At 39.6% G+C, this 22,733-nt stretch overlaps 2 protein-coding genes across 30 annotated transcripts in view; one reads left to right on the top strand and one right to left on the bottom strand.

Moving 5' to 3' along the window:
• The window catches only part of NRXN1 (neurexin 1), a 1,287,731-nt gene that overhangs the window by 1,139,043 nt on the left and 125,955 nt on the right, over positions 1–22,733 (bottom strand). The gene's annotated exons all lie outside the window — the stretch shown is intronic.
• On the top strand, positions 12,056–21,506 carry LOC149310445 (uncharacterized). The gene is made up of 2 exons (XM_089528342.1): positions 12,056–12,691; positions 21,225–21,506. Exons 1-2 carry the CDS (start codon positions 12,056–12,058, stop codon positions 21,504–21,506), a joined length of 918 nt encoding a protein of 305 aa, XP_089384468.1.

Below are 22,733 nucleotides of genomic sequence, written 5' to 3'. Positions count from 1 at the left end.
GTTTATTTAACAAGGTGGTCCAAAACATTTTCCCCATAACTTTTACTACTATTAAGGATTGCTATCTGGCTCTATTTGTTTAGAGCACTGTTCCAGGTCTATTTATTTCAGATACTGATGATGTAGCATAACCATAGCCTGGCAGCATTCAGCTCTGTTGGGATGCCCTGCAAATAAGTGCCTTGCTCAAGTATGCCAAAGACCAATCCAAACCATTCTGTTCGCATAACACCAAAACCAGTCACTCATGAGAATCCAAGAAAAAGTAAATCTTCACAACTGGTATTTCTACCATGACTTGCACTCCCAAGTAACTGATACACAGACATATATTGTTTCTGCTGCTGAACAGAATCATAGAATTATAAGAGACAACAAAGGCCATCCAATCTGACCCTCTGCCATGCAAGAAAACACAGTCAAAGCACTCGTGACAGATGATCATTCAGCCTCTGCTTAAAAACTCCAAAGAAGGAAACTCTATCATACACTGAGGCAGCATGTTGCACTGTTGAACAGCTCTTCCTGTCAGGAAGTTCTTCCTAATGTTGAGGTGGAATATCTTTTTCTCTAGTTTGAATCCATTGTTCCATGTCCTAGTAGTCTCTGGAGTAGCAGAAAACAAATTTGCTCCTTCTTCCATATGAGTCCTCTTCAAATATTTAAACATTGCTTTCTTGTCACTTCTTAGACTTCTCCAGGTTAACATACCCAGATCCCTAAGCCGTTCCTCAATGGGCATGGTATCCAGGCCTTTTACCAGTTCGGTTGCCTTTCTCTTTGATGCACTACAGGTTGGGAGCATCCTTCTTGAATTGTGATGCTCAGAGCTGGACACAGTTTTCCAGGGAAAGTCTAATCAAAGCAGAATAAATATAGTGGTAGTGTTACCTCCCTTGATCTAGACACTATACTCCTATACCTGCAGCATGGAAACACATTGTTTTTTTAACTGCTGTATCACACTCCTGACTCATGTTCAGCTTGTGGTTTATTAAGATTCCTAGATCCCTGTTGTCAAGCTGGGTGTCACCTGCCAGGTGAACAAAACATATATCAACTATGATTGCCATCTGTTAACAGCTTCATCTTTTATGAAGTTCTCCAGTCCTTCTTTAATACTGGTAGAGTTGTTGGCCATTTACGACAATTTGTAGTAATAAATTCCACAGCTTAATTAGGTTACTATGTAAAGAATAGCTTCAATTCAGCTGTCCTGAATCTTCCACCACTGACCTTCAATGGATGGCCCAGGTGCTGGTATTATGAGAAAAGGAGAAAAGATTCTCTGTCTACTTTCTCTGCACCATGCATAATTTTATAAACGTGTCTGATGACCCTTGTTCACCTCCTCCGTTCCTTTCTTTTTCATTTACTGTAAAACTTTCTTTACAATGGAGTTGCACCAGCCCATGGATCTGCTTTGTACTTTTTTGTACTTCTTTAATTTTTGCACTTTTTAAGGACATTTCTACCTTCGGGTGCAGTACAGTGACCAAATTTATACACAATATTACAATAGCGATTCCCCTCACCTTTTGGGAAAGTTGTTTCTTAATAATACAAATAATAATAAAAACATGTTTGAACTATCACCCCCAGTGGAAGAATCTGGACACTGAAATCCAAGAGGAGGAGGAGAACTCAGGTTTCATAATTGATTTTCAGTTATTAACCATTTTATTTCTAAATCAGTATGACTTCCTTCTGAGAAGGCATACATTTAAAATGCACATAAACATGTGGATATGTTAAAAAAAACTTCACTAAAGGGGGAAAATGAACAAAATATGGGCAGTGATTTACTAGAGGCAGAAAATAGATTCTGTTCTCCGAGTGTATGGTTTCAACATCACAACAAGATACTGTTGAGACTTTGCTGACTAATGACAGAAGTGTACTAGTGAGAAAAAACAAATCTTCAGAACTGTTTCCACATCCAGCCTCTGTGTTTTGTATGTATTGAGGCTTCATTTATCCTCTGTGGATGTGATGGGACTTTGCCAGCTCAAATGCATTCAGCAGGAATCTGAAAGCCCCTGGGAGCTATTAAGTCCCAATGAAGTCAGTAAGATAGATGCAGGCTTGATTGTGCTTGCAAAATTGTGTCCTAAAGTTAATGTCTACAAAGCCCGCTGGGTTTTATCTTTTCAAAGGGACATTGCTTTGCTTTCTTCCTCCCAGTATGCTTCTATGTAAATTGAAACTTGACAAGAGCTTCCTCCACTCTCATCTGAATATTCCTTTTCTCAGAAATACTTTTACATGAGGGGGGGGGGGGGATAACTATGATTCCCCATATATAGCATGTCATCTGAATGTGCATTCTTGGTTCACCGATTAAATTGTATGGGTCCTTTGGTCTATGCTGGGTGTCCAAAAGACAGAGTGTCCTGGACTGGTTGTCCATCTGGACATTCAGTTATTACTAAAAAAAATGCTTTGGCTAAGCCTGATGGGAGTGGTAGTCCAACAGCATCCACTGGGCCACAACTGCCCATTCTTGTTACTGAAAAATAATTATAGAATAACCAACTTGACATTTTGATTTGAGGTACATATGCACAATGGAGATTACGTCACTACACTCTTAATAGTGCTGCTATTCCACTTTCACTGCTCTGGCTGACTCCTGTTGCATTCTAGGATTTTCAGTTTAGGGAGGGACATTTAGAATTCTCAGCCAGAGAGCTCTTAGGCCTCACTGAACTACAAACCCCAGAATGCAACAGGAGGCAGTCAGAGCAATGAAAATGGAATAGCAGCACTATAAGTGTGTAGCAGTAGAACAGTATGCCAGTATATGGGAAGTAACTTCTTTATTTTAAAAACCCTGACTCCATTATGGTTAAAATGGAAGGGGCTACAATGGGTCATCATGAGTCATGGAAATAGACAAGTTACTTTCTTTAGATTATAGGAGACTAGGGGATTCTGGGAGCTCTGTTCCAAACATTCTTCACTGCAGACCCTGGAAGGATCAATGGGGTCAGGATCTAGTGGCAGATTTTGACAGGACAAGGGAGTATGGAGTAAAAATTTCAATCAGCCACATATGCACCTTTAGTTGAATTTTTGTGAGCAGAATCAAGGTTGGCAGAGGCTACCATAACTTTCTGTTTTAATTCTACTCAAAATCTCAAAGCTTCCATCACTCCCTTCTCCTCTTATCCTTTTCTCATGGCAAACCAAAATAAAATGCTTTGATTCTGTGTTCCAGCATGGCAGAGGGTTCTACTGGATGGCCCTCGAGGTCTCTTCCAGCTCTATGATTCTGTTATTCTAAGTTACCCATAGAGCAGTGCCAAGGTCAAGGTGGTTAATCTAAACTTTTAATCTACAAATTAGTTAAATTTAGTGCAAAACATAAGGGAAATTATTACTGGAAAAGAATATCTAGCTGTTTTTATGTCTGTATTTAGAAGTTCCCCCTTGGCCTTAAAGAAAATCTATAGAGAGTGATGTAGGACAGGGCTCAGAAAAGAGCTACAAGAATAGTCTATGATCTGGGAAACATGCCTTACAATAAACAGCTTAAAGAGCTCAATCTATAGAGTTTATTGAACAGAAGGTTAAGAAGTGCCTTAATCACAGTCTATAAGTACCTTCCAAGGAATCTAAGTCTGATATCAGAAGAGCTCTTCATTCTAGCCAAAAATTGCAAAAGATTTCTAGAAAGGAAAGGAGCGTGATTGCATATGTCAATGTATGAATTCTATGTGAGATTTTCCTCTGTGCAATGCAGGTCAAATTTTTTTGGTAAACCACACATAATGTAACATTCTACATGTGAAGCCAAACTGGGCCTTTCAAGTGATTGATATCCATCCTGATTTAACAGCTTTGCTCCAACAAAGACAGCTTTGGTTGAATGTCTAGGGGCTCACAATGCACTACTCCTGGCCAGATACAAAGTACTACAAGTTGCACAGGTCCAGTATATTCAAATGCCTAGCTCACCAACTGTGTAGCCCAAAGAGTTGTACGGCTAACAATGCAATCAACAACAGCACTGGCTCCCAATTCATTTCGATCTCAGGTCAAAATGCTACTTTTAACTTTTAGGAATGCAAACTTCCATATTAAATTGCATGTTAGTTGAATCTTCTGTCAAGGTTCTGCTCCATCTGCCACCATCACTAGAGGTTAGGTTGCTAAGTACTTCCAGTTTGGCCCTCTCTGTGTTGATGTCGACATTTTGGAACTTTTCACTTCTTCCTTTTCCTTTTCCTGGTGTTCTGTGAAAACTAAATTCCATGGCTTATTAGGTTCAGTGAATTATTCCACACAGCAACATTTGCCATATTTTCCTTTTCCTTGATGTCACAGACGTAACTTGATGTTTCATTCAATTTGATGTGCCCTGTTTCTTTTGGGTGGGGGGGGGGGTTAAATCCACTCTGGGGATTTTAAGGTCAAAACATAAACATTCATTACAGAAACATAAATGAAGATGGGCCTACACAATGGCTTGTCAACAGTTTTCTTGAATGTTTTTGGCAAAGGTGAGTTCCAGGACACCATGGGTCTTCAGCAGTGTATGAGTTATGCATGATTACCAAATGTGCAGTTACTGGGTGCTGTACCTTTATATTATACACACAACAACACACGTGCACACATACACACACTTTATCATAGGAAATGACCATAGATATATGTATAGCCTTGTTTCTGCATAGAGGAAGGAAACCTTTACTTGCATATGACATAATTCTTTACTTGTAAATGATTAAAACGCAACACTTGAGAAGCGTTCCCGGAAATTGTCCCCTGGGGAATACATCCGGAATGGGATGGGGACGCTCAGTGGTGACGCAGTGTTCTCACTGTGCGATAAAATGCGTTCCCCGCTGTCTCCTGTCCCCAGAAAGTTCCGTTTTGGAATGCTACAGGCCTGTTCCAGGGCCAATGAGATAAAGTTCAGAGACTGAGGCCTGCACATTGGATGATCATGGCCTTGAAGAAAGCAGCAGAGGAACCAGACTATAATGTGTTACCTGGACAATAAGGCTATGTGCATGATGTAATATACTAGCCAAGGTTGCAGGAAGCACAGCTCAGTGTGAGTGTGTCGTTGATCATAGTCGGTGTCGGTTGGTTGTTGGTCTGGTGTTGGTGAGAGTCTGGAGAAACTGGTTTTGCTTTCATCCATGTGCTCTGTGATTAAATAGTTTTTGCCTTATGTCCTCTGTAAATAAATCCTTCACTGCAGCAACCAGCTTCCATGTTCTGTTTGGTAGTATCCTGAGAATCCTGCTGGGATACTGAACTACATTCATGCCACACCTCAGTGTGACAGAGATGACATAACTCACTGGAAAAGACAATAATTGTTGGAAAAGGGGAACACAGAGGGATAAGAAGGATACACAAAACAGGTAGATTAAGTCCATCAAGAAAACCACAGCCCTGGAGGGGCAGTTGATGACTGGGGGCTCCTGGGCCTCTAGTGTGTAAAATCACTGTAAGTTGAAGTCAACTTGATAGACACACTATTTACTCCTGATCTTCATTTTGAGGTTCATTAGTAACCTCAGTGCTTCAGCAAAAAGTGAAACTGAAGAATCTGTCCATGGAAGCAGGGAGCCTTGAATGTTTATGTCACTGTGCATTAAACCCTTGTCTGTAATGCTGAAGTAGAGTTTCTAACAATTTCCCCACATCTCTTATAAACTCCTCATCTTTAAGATTTACATAACAGAGATGTATATCAGAGATCCAGTTTAGTTTAATGGTTTGGACATTGGACGACAACTTTGGAGACCAGGGTTCAAATCCCTGTTCAGCCATGGAAGCCCACTTGGTGACTTTGAGCAAGTTACACACTCACAGCCTCAGAGGAAGGTAAATGCAAACCCAATATGAACAAATTTTGCCAAGAAAATCATGTTTTAGATTTCCTTTAGTATTGCTGCTGCTGCTATTATTATTATTATTATTATTATTATTATTATTATTATTATTCTTTCTTTATATAGTGCTGTAGATTTACACAGCCCTGTACATACAAACAATATAATAAATAAAGTAAACCTGCCCGTGGTGTACAATCTAAGTAATACAAGCATAATACATATAAATAATACATAACAATACAGAAAAGGGTACAATAAAGCAAAGCAGGCAACAAATTAAAAATGTCAAATAACAAATAATAGTCACACAATGCCTGAGAACGCTTCTCTGAACAGAATGGTCTTCAACTCAGTTTTGAAACTGGTTAAAGAAGTGATGAGCTGTGTTCATGGGGGAAGGAGATTCCAGGAGTGAGGGGCTATAAGTTTGAAATGATTGGAGGCATACAACAATAACTGCTGGGTCTAATACACCCTGGGGATAACTTTGTCTATTGAATTTGGCTGTTGCAAATGAGTGAGAATTTTGTTCATTTCATATTTGCACATCATCAACAGGACAGAGAGAAAGAACGGGATAGGAAAAGTAACTGCAGGGGGAAAAATGAATCCTTCTTTTAAACTGAACTTAAAAGTGGGTGGCTGTCTCTTTTTTCATATTTCAAGTTGGTTCCTGTTGAGTAGTTGGGGATTGCAAACATCAACAAAACAATTCTGCTCATATGGGAGACTCCTGACTTGTGCAAAGATGTCTACTAAGAAGCAACATCATAAAGGAACTAATCAATTCTGCTATAGGTCTAAATTTATTCAAAGCTATTGCTTCTCCTTGACTTTAGCACTAAGTCCATCTAATACCAAGTGTATATCAGTCTTTCCAATCTTGAGCCTTGGTGATTAAACATTAAATAAACAGATATTTAAGAATTCAAAATTTTCACTCAGTTCTCAGAGAGAAAGCAATGGACAAAGTGGTCTTCATTTTCATTAATGGAATCTGGTAGTTTGGAGCTAGAAGAAAACAAGCAGGAAATCTTTATTCTGTAAGACTATTTCCTTTGTTAACATTTTTGTTGCTGCAAAGTGGTTCTAAGCATATTTCCTCCTTTTCTTAAATTATGTGGCTGGGCCACTCTTTTTGTTACTAAAATGAATTAATAGAATAACTGCAATTATTCATTTATAAATCCCTTTTCCCCCATTCCTCTTTCGGCTGGCCTTTTCATATGTTTTGTAACGACATAGGTTTTATGAAAAGAAAATTACATGAGGTGGAGGTGTCTGGCTATCTCACAAGGTTGATGCATGAGTTAAGGAAAGCTCCAAATAATACATTTTGACTGCTGTTAAGTGGTGAAGGAACCAAGCTTGTTCTTGAGTGTGTCTGGAGGATATGTTGTGATGACGTACATCTGTATAAGCTGCAATAAAGATGTCTGCGGCCCACTAAAATCCATAGCTGTCTCTGTGGCTTTCTCCCCACCAGCTCTGTACCACAATAACTTTGCTGACTGTTTACATTACACAGTCAGTGATGGAACCATATTTGCAATTACAATCTTGTTATTATTTTAAAGGTATTTATCCATATCAGGTATTAGACACTTTCCATCCTCCATGTTCAATATTCAAAATATGTATTACCCAGCAAAGATCCATCTTGAGATTTTTCTGTCTGCAATTAGACTTGACAAATGCAAATATGATACAAATACATGATATTCTTTGGCTTTAATAACATTTCAAGGAAGCATTTGCAATAACAATATGTTTTACAATCCACATTCTTAATAGATTGCACTGGAGTAAGTACAGGCTAATCAAAACAAGCTGCTTTCTTTGACCCATCCCTTGCCCCAGAGGGTAAGAACTAATCATTCAGTTGGAATTCATGTCTTGACCAATGCACTTTATGGAACACACAGTTATTTTCAAGAAGGCTTAAGTACAATACCAGTAAAAATATTTTTACAAGAAAATGAATATAATTATTATTTTATAACTCATTTCCCTGAATATGCTTTTATTACAAATACATTTTATTTCTCTGGAAAGAGTAGAGTCTACCATTATACTGTGAATAAATATTTATCCTCTTTAATAAGTCAGAATTAATTATTGAAAAATTAATATTGATTTAAGTGGATGACCAAGGCATAGCAGTGCAGTAAGCCCAGCGTTTCTTCTTTACAAAGTCACTTTCAGTCCTATTTTGAGCTACTCTGGAGCAGATGCTAAAGAAATATCACCTTCCAACAAATCTTGAATGGGGGGTAGGGGATAACCCAGGAAGACATCCCTATACTTGGTGGTACATAAAAACCAAACAGAATTTTGCTTTTATTTGAAACATCCATAATCCTATCTCCCTAAGTGCCTGACTAAACATTGCTTCAGTGCTTCTTAAGCTATCTGATGTGGGAGATTGCCAAGGGTCCCCCTCCCCATGTGCTATTGCCTGGCACCATATTTGTGCCCATGCTATACCTGTTTCCTTCTTTCCTAGAAACTCACTATGAATAAGCAACCAATATCTCATGGACTACTCCACCAACCATTACATTTGAATAGCATTCTATCATGCTAGTCTCTCTCAATTTAGTGGCATTCAGGCATGCTAGATTTAAACTTTTGTCATCCACAGCTACCGTGGCTGTAAAAATGGAATTAGAGTATCACTACAGTACCATAGCAGTAAAATTCAAGTCAAATCCTACACATGCCTACTCAGATGTGAGCCCCATTGCCAAAATTTACAGTGAAAGTCTGACCCTAAATCTCACTTCAGTTTCTGTTTGTAAATTTGGATGCCTATTAGAGAAAATGAGCTAGAAGTACAAAAAAACCTCTCCCAAACAATGTGTTCATGGCACAAATTTGTGTTGATTACAGTTTGGACAACTCAAATTGGGGTTTCCAACCTTTACACATCTTGACCGCCACCATTTTTTCACCATGCACACACTCAAAATCCTTTACTTTTAGGGACAGAGTAACAGGAAAGAGGACTTTTATCAGCAAAAAAGGTTCTGTGGGGACTCCACCATTATATATGAACTGCAGAGTGTCATTTGCTCAGGGAGGAGTCTTAAAGCTTGACTTTAAACCCAAACTGCAAAAAACATGTGGCTTTTTTTCTTTATTAAAATGATCATAAACATCTATTCTACTGTACGAATATTACAACACACTGACAATACAATGAAATCCTAATAAACCATGAAAAGTTAAAGCAGCACCAAATTCCAGATAAAGCGCACACAACACAGCATAATGCAAGGAAATAAAATACAGTGCAGAATACAGATGAAAACAACCATCCCTATTATCTTTTCATTGCTTTTTTTAAAAAATGTATTTAAATTATATATTAACTTGAAAGTCAAGGTGAAAGGTGGTTTTAAAAAATCTGCACTGACTGCAAATATCTCTCTGTACTGAACTCAAGGTGCTGGTCATGACATTTAAAGCTGGTGTAGGACCTCAATACCTGAAAGAACATATCTTCCTATATGTGTCTATCCAAGGTCTATGTGTCTTGTTAGTGAGAAGAATACACTGTGTAATGCAGTGGTATTCAAAATTTTGATCCTCAGAAACACCCTTTACATCTACCTGCAGATGTCACTCACACCCCTCGGCATAGTATATGAATAAAAATATTTTGTTTCTTTATTGTGTGTATTTTTATTCTCATATTTATGTATATTCATATTTTAACATTTTATAAAGAAATAACATTGTTCATATCAGAACAATTTTATTTAAGTAAATTCAATATTTAACTCAATTCATGTGCAACTTTTATACATAAAAATTTGAGGAGGTGGGATCAAGTCCTCCAGGTTCTGCACACACAAACACTTGAGCAACTCTGGTGCTCCTCCTTGGGGAGCCTGCCTCTCACTGTTTGTAAACAACTGGTTTAAGGGACTCCTCTTCTGCAATACCCAGTCTTCTCTTGGATACCCAACTAGTGCCTACACTGGCTTCTTTACAGCATCAAGTTGAAACATCAAAGCCTTTTTATCAAAACCTTCAGGGAGCTTAGGATTTTGTCCAGGAGCATGTTCTTAAACTGTTTCATATTTTTAAACTGCTATCTTGTGGATATGTTTTCAGGCTTAAATTTTTGTTTTTTGTTTTAATTAAATTGTCTTAATTTATTTTGACATCCCTCCCCCACGTTGCCCTCAGATCCTATGATATGGGATAGGAAATAATATCTCAATATTACATAATTAAATTAAGGTCACATCAGCCACAGCCCCATGAGGCAGAATCAGTCAACACTTTCATGTAGTCAGTGCCAGGAGTCAGGAATTAACTAGCCCTAACCATTTCTTCTATGCCAAATCAGAGTCATTTGTATGGTGCCCAACCTGCCATCTTGTTCCTTCTAAGTTAGTAAATTGCACTCAGGCCTGGAAGAAGACTGTCTTCACTACCTATCTCATTGCCAGTGTTGAAGTAATATTGAATTGTCACTCCAGTTGGCATCTTTATATGGAAGTTGAGAGGCACAATTGCCTGTCCTTTACTTCAGGAAGTAAAAATGCCATGGGACAATTTGGAACACACAATGGACCTTATCGCACACACATTCTGGGGACGGAAGCAGGACGCTCGTGTGTGCATGCGTGCTGCAGAAAATGGAGTTTATCGCACATGAATACATCCTCCAAGAGGCCCTGTTCCGTCTCCCGGCGCGCACCCTTTCGCGTCCAGTCCTGACGGACGTGATTTTTGACTGACAGATACTTTCCGTCAGCAAAATATCACGCCTGTCAGGACTGGACACGAATGGGTGCATGCCGGGGGATGGAACAGGGCCTCTTGGAGGACGTATTAGTGTGCATAAACTCCGTTTTCTGCAGCACATGTGTGCACACAAGCGTCCTCCTTCCGTCCCCAGAACGTTTAAAATTGTGTGTGCGATAAGGTCCAATGTTGCATCTATGAGCAACATGTCAACATATGGATCAGAACATGAGTTAGCGCATTACAGTTCACCTACTCTGTTATCAGGATGGTTTGTCGTTTCCTAGCAGCGGCAACAGACACAGACTCACACAGAAACTGTGATGTCAAAACATGGGCAAATTTGCCAGATAATACAGAGCAAATGGTTCATCTGAAGCCTCAAATTTCTACAAATTTTGAAGATAGCCCGACAGAATCAAGACATCCTGAAAGAATCAAGACATTTTATGCATGCTTCCAAACCACATCAAATTTCCTGCTAGGGGAGGATGAAAACATACATGAGAATGCGCTCTCCTGGACATCTAAAAAAAAGAGGGGGACCACTGAACTGAAAGATGTGGCCTAACTTTAGCTACTTCCTTGGGATTTTCTTAAATTATATGCCTAAAAAAGTGAGATTAAAAGCTCTTATGGAACAACTTCATTCTTCCTCAGTAATTCTTGCTTGGTAGCAATGGCTATTATTGAAGTTTTTTGTTTTATTTTGCAAATGTGGTGGTATTGAAGCTTAAAAAATACTCCCACAGTTCCCAATTATTTGTGCCATCCAAGAATTAAAGAAACAAATTTAAATTTATTCTCCATTTTTTTTAAATGAGTTTTTAAACTTATTTGTCTGCCTCTTCTTAGATGAGGACTGCTCAGAAGCAAGTATATTTTTCAGCTTGGTTTTTAATGCACACAGACAGACAGATAATTGCAGAAAGAGGAAACAGTAATCTTTTTCCTCTTCAAAGTGCTTTACCTTTTAGATGAAGGCAATTGGTTTCTGTGTTCTCATACTCAATATTTTTTTTAGTAACCTGATTGGCTGAGACCTGAAATGATTCAACAGATTTGAAGGTTCTGGAACGAGTGGTGGCCTCCCAGATCCAGGGATTTCTAGATGAAATGGATTATCAAGATCCATTTCAATCTGGCTTCAGGCCTGGCTATGGCACAGACGGCTTTGGTTGCCTTGGTGGATGACCTTTACAGGGAACTGGACAGGGGGAGTGTGTCCTTGTTTGTCCTGTTAGATCTCTCAGAGGCTTTCGATACCATTGATCATGGTATCCAGCCGCCTCTCTGGGATGGGGCTTGGGGGCACTGTTATGCAGTGGTTCCGGTCTTTCTTGGAGGGGCGGACCAAGAAGGTGGTGTTGGGGGACTCCTGTTCGACTCCTTGGCTGCTGGCCTGTGGAGTCCCTCAGGGTTCTGTTTTGTCCCCCATGTTGTTTAACATCTACATGAAACCGCTGGGAGAGGTCATCCGGAGTTTTGGGGCGTGGTGTCATCAGTATGCAGATGACACTCAACTCTATCTCTCCTTTCCATCTCATTCCAAGGAAGCTGTCCCTGTGCTGAACCAGTGTCTGATGTCAGTAATGGACTGGACGAGGGCAAACAAATTGAAACTTAATCCAGACAAGACAGAGGTGCTCCTGGTCAGTCATAAGGCAGATCAGGGAATTGGGGCTATGCCTGAGCTGGATGGGGTTACACTCCCCTTGAAATCTCAGGCTTGCAGCTTGGGTGTGCTCCTGGACTCCAGTCTGAATCTGTATGCCCAGGTCTCAGCAGTGGCCAAAAGTGCATTTGCACAAGTAAAACTTGTGCGCCAGCTGTGCCCATTCCTTGAAATGTCAGATCTGGCTACAGTGACACATGCTTTGGTTACATCCCGTTTGGACTACTGTAACACACTCTACATAGGGCTGCCTTTGGAAACTGTTTGTAAACTTCAGCAAGTCCAAAATGCTGCGGCTAGAATGCTGACCAGAGCCAGTTACAGGGAGCATATAACTCCTGTATTGAAACAGCTTCACTGGCTACCGGTTCGTTTCCGAGCACAATTCAAAGTGCTGGTTATGACCTATAAAGCCCTACACGGCTTAGGTCCAGACTATTTGAAAGACCATATATCCCCATATGAACCACCTAGAGCCCTAAGATCTTCAGGAGAAGGCTTTCTCTTGGTCCCACCACCATTTCAGGCTCGCCTGGTGAGGACCTGAGAGAGAGCCTTCTCAGTGGCTGTTCCTTCCCTGTGGAACTCCATTCCATGGGACACTAGGCAGACCCCCTCACTGCTGGCCTTTCGTAGGCAGGCAAAGACATTTTTGTTAAAACAGGCCTTTTGAGATCTGGCAGGCTTGGTTTTATTGGGAGACAAGAGGGTTGGACTTGGACTTTTTAATTTTAACTCTGTATGTTTTAAATATATATATATTTGTAATTTTTATATTTTTATGATTTTAATTGTACAGTTTTAACTTATGTTTATATATGTTCGCCGCCTTGGGTCCCATTTTGGGAGAAAGGCGGGATAAAAATAAAATAAATAAATAAAGTAATCCTTCCCATCAGAAGCAGCATATCCCCCTCTGAAAATTGTTCAGCTATATTCTGATATCCAGACATTGCCCAGCTGCCTCCCTGTATTCCCCTGGGAGGGCACCCAAGGATCATCTGGCTATGTTCTGATAGCTAGATGCATTTTCAGGAACGCATTCCTTCTCCTATGCCCAAACATGACTATCTAGTGGCTGTGGGGGAAGCCTGAAGGTATAAGAGCATAGTGAGTATCTGGAGGTGGAGTGGCTTGACCTGGCTAATGTGTATCTCCTTCACATGAATTGGGCCCAGAGATCATCTTTAGGACTGGAACTTTGGCTGGGTTTCCCCTCAAAAGTGAAACTCCCCTTTCTAAATTTTCACAAATAATAAGCAAATACTCTTTCAACCCCTATCCAGTAATAACTAACTCTTGTTTTTGTATAATAATACAGTCAGTCCCCACACATTCATGGGGTTGGGGTAACCCCCTTCCACAGCAAAAGTATAATACTGCAAATATAAGTAAATCCATATAAATATATGAATGCTGTTTTTGTTGTTGCTGTTGTTGTTTTACCTGAGAGAACACTTCTCTAGAAATCTCAAGGTCCTCCAGTGCAACTTGTCAGGGATGATGGGAGTTGTTGCTCTACACCTCAGGCTGTAACTCACCACCTTGTTAATGAAGCTGAGCTGACCAGCTTTGGTCAGTGGTTATTGCTTTCTCCCAAAGCAGCAGAGTTTTCTGAGAACAGGCTGAAGACCCTGACAATCTTCTCCAAGCCTTCTCACTCTTCTTCTTCAGATGTCTCCAAACACCAACAGGATTCTGCTGGTTCTTGTATCTTCACTCAAGACACCAACACAACTCAGTAGTCTTAGATAAAAGATCTACTTTATTCTACTATATACAGTTACTATCTCTATATGCCCAACAATCCACAATATCTCTACACTCTACCAATACTTCACAACTACCCATCAGTTACATTAGCAAAACTGGCAATTACTATAGCAAATGTTTGTTACCACCCACTAGACAATTACCACCCAGTGGGTGTGTACATTCACAATGATTGGTTGACTTTTGTTCATCCCATACTCAAGTCCAACCCATGAACATCATCTGATCACCTTGTACATGTAACAAGTCTCAGGTGTTACCAAAGTACATTCCTTAATTTTGTCCTTGGCTCCCAAGACTTCTAAATTATATCATCCTTTACACCTGTGTGATTTCTTAATTGTTCATGCTTAGTCATTCTGACTCTCACATACATATTTTATTTCTATAACTGCATGTCCCATGTTGCATTTCCTTGACACAACTGTATGGTCAACCTCTGCTGACAGTGACCATAAAATCCCTCTGGAGGACTTAGAGATTTCTAGAGAGAGCATATTAGTCAAATCCACGAATCATGAAATCTGCAAAAGGGAAATCAGCAAATGTGGGAGCTCACTGTACTGCTTTGTAGAGTTTTTATTATGAAAACTAGTAGTCAATTTCACTGTAAATATATTGCAGGACATAGAAGTATAGAGTTGGAAGAGACCACAAGGCCCATCCAGTCCAACCCCTTGCTATGCAGGAACTTTCAATCAAAGCATCCCTGAGAGATGGCCATCAAAAGACGGAGACTCCACCATTCTCCAAGAGGAGAGTGTGTTCCACAGTCGAATAGTTCTTACTCAAGAAGTTTTCCTAATGTTGAGCTGAAATCCCTTTTCCTGTAGCTTGCCAAGGATAAGGATGAAAGCAGTCTGAATAAGATGAGACGAGTACTGAGTTCATGATACTGACACTATTAAAATGGTTGTATCTTAGTCATAGTCCATCTTTTGAGTCCCTACACTGTATACGCTAGAATACCATACTAACTCGACTAAGCTCTGCTGTGAGAATGCAATCTTATTCTGAGACATTTGCCTGCCAGATATTATTATTATTATTATTATTATTATTATTATTATTAACCTTTATTTATGAAGCACTGTAAATTTACACAGCACTGTACATGCAATCTTTTTAGTTAGATGGTTCCCTGCCCTCGGGCTTACAATCTAAAAAGACATGACACAGAAGGAGAAGGGAGCCTTGCAGCTCTGAACCAATCCTCTGTGTTTTAAGAAGCACATTCAGCCATCCAAGTGGAATCACTCATTGACACCCTCAAGTGAGTTTCTTCCTGAGTGGCAATAAACATAGATCACTACAGAAGATTCCATTGATCAATAGCTTTTAATGTAATGGAGATTAGCACAATGTATTCATTCACCAGGTACCACCTGGCCTCAGTGTATTCAACAGTGCTTCTCATTTTTATACCAAATTACTAGGAAGAAAATAAGCCAACTTCACCACACATTATTGATATTAATGTCATTAAAAAGATTCTGGAAATTCTGTAGAATACTTTGGTGGCAGAGGAGCCATTAAAGTGTGGTAGAAATGTATAATTTCTGTGTGACATAAATGTGTAAAATCATGTGTGGTATGGAAGAAGTGGAAATCATGTGTGGCATGGAAGTGGAGGGGGAAGAGAACTTCCCTTCTTCTATAGGAATATTTTTAATTTTTAAAACACTCATTAAAATATTTCTCCCCCCCCCCCAATATCTTGGGATCTCAGAGCAGCTTACAATAAAATCAGTTTAGCCAATTTAAATGACATAAAACAGGCAAAATAATTTAAAGGGATTATAAGACAATGAAACAATTTGACAGTTAAAATCAGTTAAAACAGTATAAAACAATTCAAAATCACAACTTGCATGCAGATTGGGATCAAAGCAATTACTAGAAATACATTGAAAAGGAATGATGGAAGACTCAAAGCAAACACTAGAAAGTGCTTCTTCATTCTGCATACATTTCAGGCAGAAACTACATAAACTTCAACTGTCCAAATTTGGCAGAGACTGTTGTTCCAATTAATCCTCTGTTCTTCTACTTTTTCAGCTGCTTTAAAATGTCCCAGTTTCTCTTTCTCCTTCCACTATTTCGTTTTGTTTTCATCTTACTTCAATTAGTACAAACTGATTTAGAAATGCAAAAGTAGTTTGAAACCAATTCATCGATGGAAGAGGATGGTGGGAGTATGGAGTCTCATCTTTTCCAGTAGAAACAGACAAAAGCAAACTGCTGCATCGTCTCCTAGCTTGTGTGCTCTTCTTCATTTAAAACTTTTTATTGTCTTGAGCATATTATGATGTTGTTTTCATCTACAAAATATCACAGCGTAAAGAATTTTATTGTCTGCCATCCATTCATATGGCTTTAAAGGGGCTGGGCACTGGACAAATTGATGTAGATAGGGTTGTATCATCTTATTCTAAGATACAGGCATAAATCAATTAACAAAGCCTCTGAGACAGAAGCTTATTTTTACAAAGTTTTATTTTACAGGACTCCCTCCCTGCCTGACTTCCCCCACCCCTTGTATTCTGTCTACTTGTAAGGTTTTTGCAGTGTTGGCATTGGGAAAGCTGGAGAAATACAAACTTTCAGTATTGGATGGCAGCAGTACGTCTGCAAACCTTGACCTAAAAAAGAATGGAATTTACATGATTTAAGTGTAGTTGTGTGTGCTTAATTTAAGTCCTTACTGAAGTATACCTGTATATTAAGAAAACCTTTGATTTAGAGATCTATCTCTTAATTCCCCTCCAGTATGAAATAGAATCATAGAATCATACAGTTGGAAAAGACTGCAAGAGCCATCCAGTCCAACCCCTAACAGGCAGGAACTCACAATCAAAGCACCCCCTGAAAGATAGTCATCCAGCCTCCTCTTAAAAACCTCCAAAAAGGAGATTCCACCACTCTCCAAGGCAGAATGTTCCACTGTTGAACTGCTCTTGCCATCAGGAAGTTCTACCTAATGTTTAGGTGGAATCTCTTTTTCTGTTGCTCTGTGCTCTGAGCAGAAAACAAGCTTGCTCCATCCTCAATATGACATCCCTTTAAATATTTAAACATGGCTGCGTATCTACAGCAGCTGAGCAGGATGGTTGAGGATAGAGTGACTTCGAGGTCTCTCATTCGTAGAATCACCATAGGTTGAACTTGACTCCAAGGTAGTTAACAACAACAGACCATGTTACCCCTCAACCTTCTTTTCTCCAGGCTAAACATACCCAGCACCCAAAGACTATCCTCATAGGGCATGGTTTCCTGACCTTTCAGCATTTTGGTCACCCTCTTCTGGATACGCGGCAGCTTGTCCACATCCTTCTTGAATTGAGGAGCCCAGAATTGTACACAGTACTGCAGGTGAGGCCTCATCAAAGCAGAACAGAGTGGACTATATATTCCCTTCTAATATGAGAGGCTGTGTACTTGTGTAAATGAGTTGGTGGGAAACACTGCTGGGGTAAAGGGACAATTTCAGAAACTACTGTTTCATGACTGTATGAAGGACAATTGGTTGAACGACCACAGCTTTTTACATCACATATTTCTGAAATATCTACAAACCTAGTTATACACACAGAGTGGGATCTCGGCATCCATGGGGATCTACTCTGGACTCCCTCTTTTGGATACTGAAAACCTCAAGTCATATTGTGGGACCCCAAGTCACATTGTTCCTAACAGTGGTGCATGCATGTGGCCGCACCACCATTAGGATTAATGGTACTTCAGAAAAGCCTCTATTGTCCCCAAACAACGGGGGCTTACCTGAAGTCCTATTGTCCCTAATTGTGGCACAACCATGTGCACACGCTGCCATTGGGGACAATGAAGACTGCTCCTAATAGCAGCATGGCCACATGCATGTGCCACCATTGGGGATAATGGAGGCTTGCCATCCACAGATGCTTAAATCTGTGGATGGCAAGCCTGTGGATAACAAGGCCCCACTGTATTTATCACTTTTAGCATGCAATATGATTTCAGCTGAAGTAGCTCTTTGATACATCAGGGAAGCACATATTCTCACCTTTCTGTCCAATTAATTAAACAGTTTAACTACTTGGATTTAACCCTCCTACACTTGGATTTTTTTAAAAAATTAATTTGTCTAGGGATCAAGATAGAACCCTAATTAAAGCAAATATACATGTATTTCAGAATGATGGCAATTTAATAACATAAAATCATATTAGATTGTATTAAGTATTACTGGTTATGATAAATGAATACAGGTATCCAGGGATATGTGTCTATGTTCTGAAATGCCCTTACTCCTATTCTTTTCCCCTTCATTTTAAAACTTTTAAATATTGTAAATTAAATTCTGTAAATGAAAACAGAGTGCTGTAGTGGTCTCAAACTCAGAGGAAGGCCAAGGCAACCCTCTCTGAAAATATCAGGCCATAGATTTATTGTGATTTATGATGACTTGAAGGCACACAATAGCAAATACACACACACAAACACATAAGTGCTGTGGAATTTAATTTAGTTTTAGTCCATTTCTTTTTGTAAGAGTTTACAAAAATTCACAAGCTGTCATATTCTAGATTGATTTATTTTAACTGAATGTTGTAGGAACTAAAAATAACAAATTCATCCATCAAGGGTAGCAAATGCTTAACTCTTAAAGGTCTGGATTTGAATCCCTGTGTTTAATTGGGGTTATATTTAGCAATAGCAATAGCATTTACATTTCTCTACTGCTTATCAGTGAGCTCAGCACTCTGTAAGCAGTTTACAACATGGAAGCCAATTGCCCCCAAGAAGCTGGGTACTCCTTTTACCTACCTACAAAAGGATGGAAAGTTGAATCAACCGTAGAGCCCTGGGATCGAAGTCACAATGTTGTGGCTGCAGTACTGGCATTTAACCTTGGCTTTCTTTTGGTTTGAAAGCCTCCTCAACTGATCTCTTTTTTTGATTAAATTACCAGTTTGGTAGGTGAAGGGAATGCTGTGGATATTGCATACCTTGATTTCAGTAAGGCCTTTGACAAGGTTTCCCATGACATTCTTGCAAACAAACTAGTAAAATGTGAGTTAGACAAGGCAACTGTTAAAAGGATTTGTAATTGATTGACTGGCCAAACCCAAAGGGTGCTTAGAAATGGCTCCTTTTCATCTTGGAGAGAAGTGACCAGTGGGGTCCCACAGGGTTCTGTCCTGGGCCTAGTGTTATTCAACATCTTTATCAATGATGTGGATGAAAGAATAGAGAGCATTCTTATCAAATTTGCAGATGACACCAAATTAGGAGAGATAGCTAATACCCCAGAGCACATGATCAAAATTCAAGGTGATCTTAATAGATTAGAAAGCTGGGCCAAAGCTAACAGCATGCATTTCAACATGGAGAAATGTAAGGTACTGCACTTGGGTGGGGGGGAATGAAATGCATAGATATAGGATTGGGGACACCTGGCTCAATGAGACTATGTGTGAAAGGGATCTAGGAGTCCTAGTAGACCACACGTTGAACATGAGTCAAAACATGTGGATGTGGCAGCTAAAAAGGCCAATGCTTTTTTAGGCTGCATCAATAGAAGTATAGTATCTAGATCAAGGGAAGAAATAGTGCCATGTCATTCTGCCTTGGTTAGGCCTCATCTAGAATATTGTGTCCAGTTCTGGGCACCACAATTCAAAAAGGACATTGATAAACTGTGGTGTGTCCAAAGGAGGGCGACTAAAATGGAGAAGGATCTGGAAACCATGCCTTATGAGGAAAGACTTAGGGAGCTGGGTATGTATAGCCTGGAGAAGCGACAGTTAAGGGGTGATATGATAGCCCTCTTTAAGTATTTGAGGGGTGTCACATTGAGGATGGAGCAATGTTTTCTGCGGCTCCAAAGATTAGAACACAGAACAATGGGTGCATGTTCCAAGAACAGAGATTCCACCCCAACATTAAGAGGAACTTACTGACAGCAATGGATGCAAGCTCCAGGAAAAGAGATTCCACCTCAATATTAGGCGGAACTTCCTGATAGTAAGGGCTGTTTGACAGTGGAACACACTCCCTTGGAGCGTGGTGGGGTCTCCTTCCTTGGAGGTTAAACAGAGGCTGGATGGCCATCTGTCAGGGATGCCTTGATTGAGAGTTCCTTCATGGCAGAGGTTGGAGTATATGGCCCTTGCGGTCTCTTCCAATTCTATAATTCTATGATTCTACCATCTTACTGGCAGGCATGTACAACCATACCCTCCAACATTTCACATACAAAAACTGGGATCATGTGGGCAAGGAACATCAGAGTATGGTCAAGACGGCAAAATATATGACTAAGGAAAAACACACAAGCTATAAGAGGCTACAGCAGTTTGCTTTTTTCTGAACCTACAGGGAAGAGCAAGACTATGCCCCTTCCTCCCCTCTCTCCTCTGTTGAGCTGAGTGCAAACTACTTTTGAAGTTTGAACTCAGTTTGCAGGTTGAGCTCTTTTTCCCTTTGTCCTCAACCCCAAATTCCTATGAATTGCATGTGGCCAGATCACATTCTATTTGACTCGAATGAGTATTTTTGTATTAAATCCATACAAAACTTGACTTCCGGTTGGTTATGGCGCCTCGCTGAGACGGATTCCCCGGGGCGCCGAGGGATGTCTTACCACAGCGGGAGACCTAGTCTATAGGGGTGAAAACCGAAGGCTGGGAAATCCTCACCAATGAAGTGGGAATCAGAGGAGGCTTGTTGGAAAGTCTATATCAGCCGAAGCTGCGAGGAATCGAAGTAAGTTCCCCCTGCTACGTGGGGCTGGAGACTGAACTGTGCGACTGGGGACTTGGAGAGCATTTCACGCCCGCATGGTGGTTAAAAGCGGTTAATCCGCACAGAGGCGCCGCCAATTTTTAAATTGTGGAAATATAATTGTGGATGGGCAGAGTTTGTCATTTACTGGAGGACCAGCAAGTAACAGCTTCCCTATATCGCTTGTGAGCAGGGATAAAAGAAGGAGATCTTGGCGCCTGGAACTATTGATATTAGAAGCTGGTGTTGGAAAGAACCGGACTTTGCATATTTTTTGAGTTGAACTGTGGCAATTTCAAAACGCTTACTTTCTGCCTGTTGAATTATTGAGACATTAGATCCACTACGGAAGAGTTTGGTTTTTTTTTTTTTTTTCTTTGCTGCCATTGTAGAGGCGGGGATTCACCTTTGTAAGAAGAGCTTCAGAACAAAGGAAAGGGGTGAAGAAAGACGCGAAGGTAATAACTGAAGAAGAAAAGTTAGAGGAGGAGGAAGAGACAGAGGGAAATCCGGTTTTGACCCAGTTAGAAGCAATAGATGAAATTTCGGAAGAAGGTGAAGTCCGAGCCGAGTCAGAGAATCCACAGTTTGACTTGGATCTCCAAGACCTAATTGCAGAAGAAGACAGATTGAGGAGAGATGAGCAGAAGGAGGAAGAAGAAGGAGAAATATAAATTTTATTAACCAGAAACTCCTGGTCCTTGATAGATGTAAAAGCAGTGAAGTGAATATCTTAATAATAAAATTTTTGCTTTTTGATTAAATCAGTTTCTGGGATTTGTTCAGCAGGTACACTAGGAAATGGCGGAGACAATTAAATTTGTAACATGGAATGTACAAGGTATGAACACACCTCAAAAGAGAAAAAAAATATTTTATTATTTACAAAAAGCCAATCTGGATGTAGTCTGTCTACAGGAAACAAGAATTAAAGAAAAAGATAAAAAATATTTAAGATGTACAAAATTGGGCCAAGAATTTATTTCGGCAACTAAATTTAAGAAGAAAGGGGTAGTAATCTACATCAAATCTAAATTTGAGGCTAAGGAATTATATAAAGATAAGGATGGGAATTTTATAATAGTGGAATTGATATGGACAAATCAAAAAATGTTAGTAGTGGGAGTATATGGCCCCTTGGAAAACAAAAATAAATTTTATAAGAAATTAAAAGATAAATTGATAGATTACGAGCATGACTCTATAATCCTGCTGGGAGACTGGAATGGGGTAATGGATCCGAAAATTGACAGGTTTACAGAGAAGAGGGGGAGGAAAAGTCAAGGAAAATTGCCTAAAGAATTCTTCGACTTAATGGATGTATTGGCAGTGGGGGATTCTTGGAGATTAAAAAATGGGAAGAGTAAAGACTATACATTTTTCTCGAATCCACACAAATCTTGGTCAAGAATAGACATGATTTTGGTTTCCCTCCACCTAAGTAAGAACCTACAAAAAGTTTCGGTCTTACCTAAGATATGGTCAGATCACAATCCAGTGCAAGTAGATCTTAAAATAGGAAGGAAACAATTCAATTGGAAATTAAACTCAACAATTTTGAAGGATGAAGTGTTGAGAGAGGATCTGAATAAAACGGTAGAAAATTATTTTAAAGAAAATTTAAAAGAAGAACCCTCAATACAAATGATATGGGATGCCTTTAAGGCAGTCATAAGAGGGTGGCTAATACAAAAAGAAGGGGAAAAAAGGAAAAAGAGAAATGAAAAATTGACAAAGTTAAAAGAGGAATTAGAGAAGAAAGAAAAAGAATTAAAAGAGAAACCCAATAGTGTAAGGATTTTGCAGGATTTGAAGTTTCTACAAAAACAAGTCTCTATTTTTATGGTGGAACAAATGGGAAAAAAATAAAATTTTCCAGACAAAAATTTCTTGAATCAGCA

This window comes from Sceloporus occidentalis, unplaced genomic scaffold (assembly GCF_023333645.1).
Source record: "Sceloporus occidentalis isolate IW3139 unplaced genomic scaffold, rSceOcc1.0.p SCAF_6, whole genome shotgun sequence".
NCBI lineage: Eukaryota > Metazoa > Chordata > Lepidosauria > Squamata > Phrynosomatidae > Sceloporus > Sceloporus occidentalis.
Note: the sequence above shows the minus strand (reverse complement) of the source record. Positions and strands in the feature narration are given on the sequence as shown.

Coding starts and splice junctions, on each gene's coding strand:
- LOC149310445 (XM_089528342.1), top strand. CDS start 12,056: ATGTTGTTTAACATCTACATGAAACCGCTGGGAGAGGTCATCCGGAGT. Junction 12,692..21,224: donor GAGCACAATTCAAAGTGCTG/GTTATGACCTAT, acceptor CTGCCATTGTAG/AGGCGGGGATTCACCTTTGT.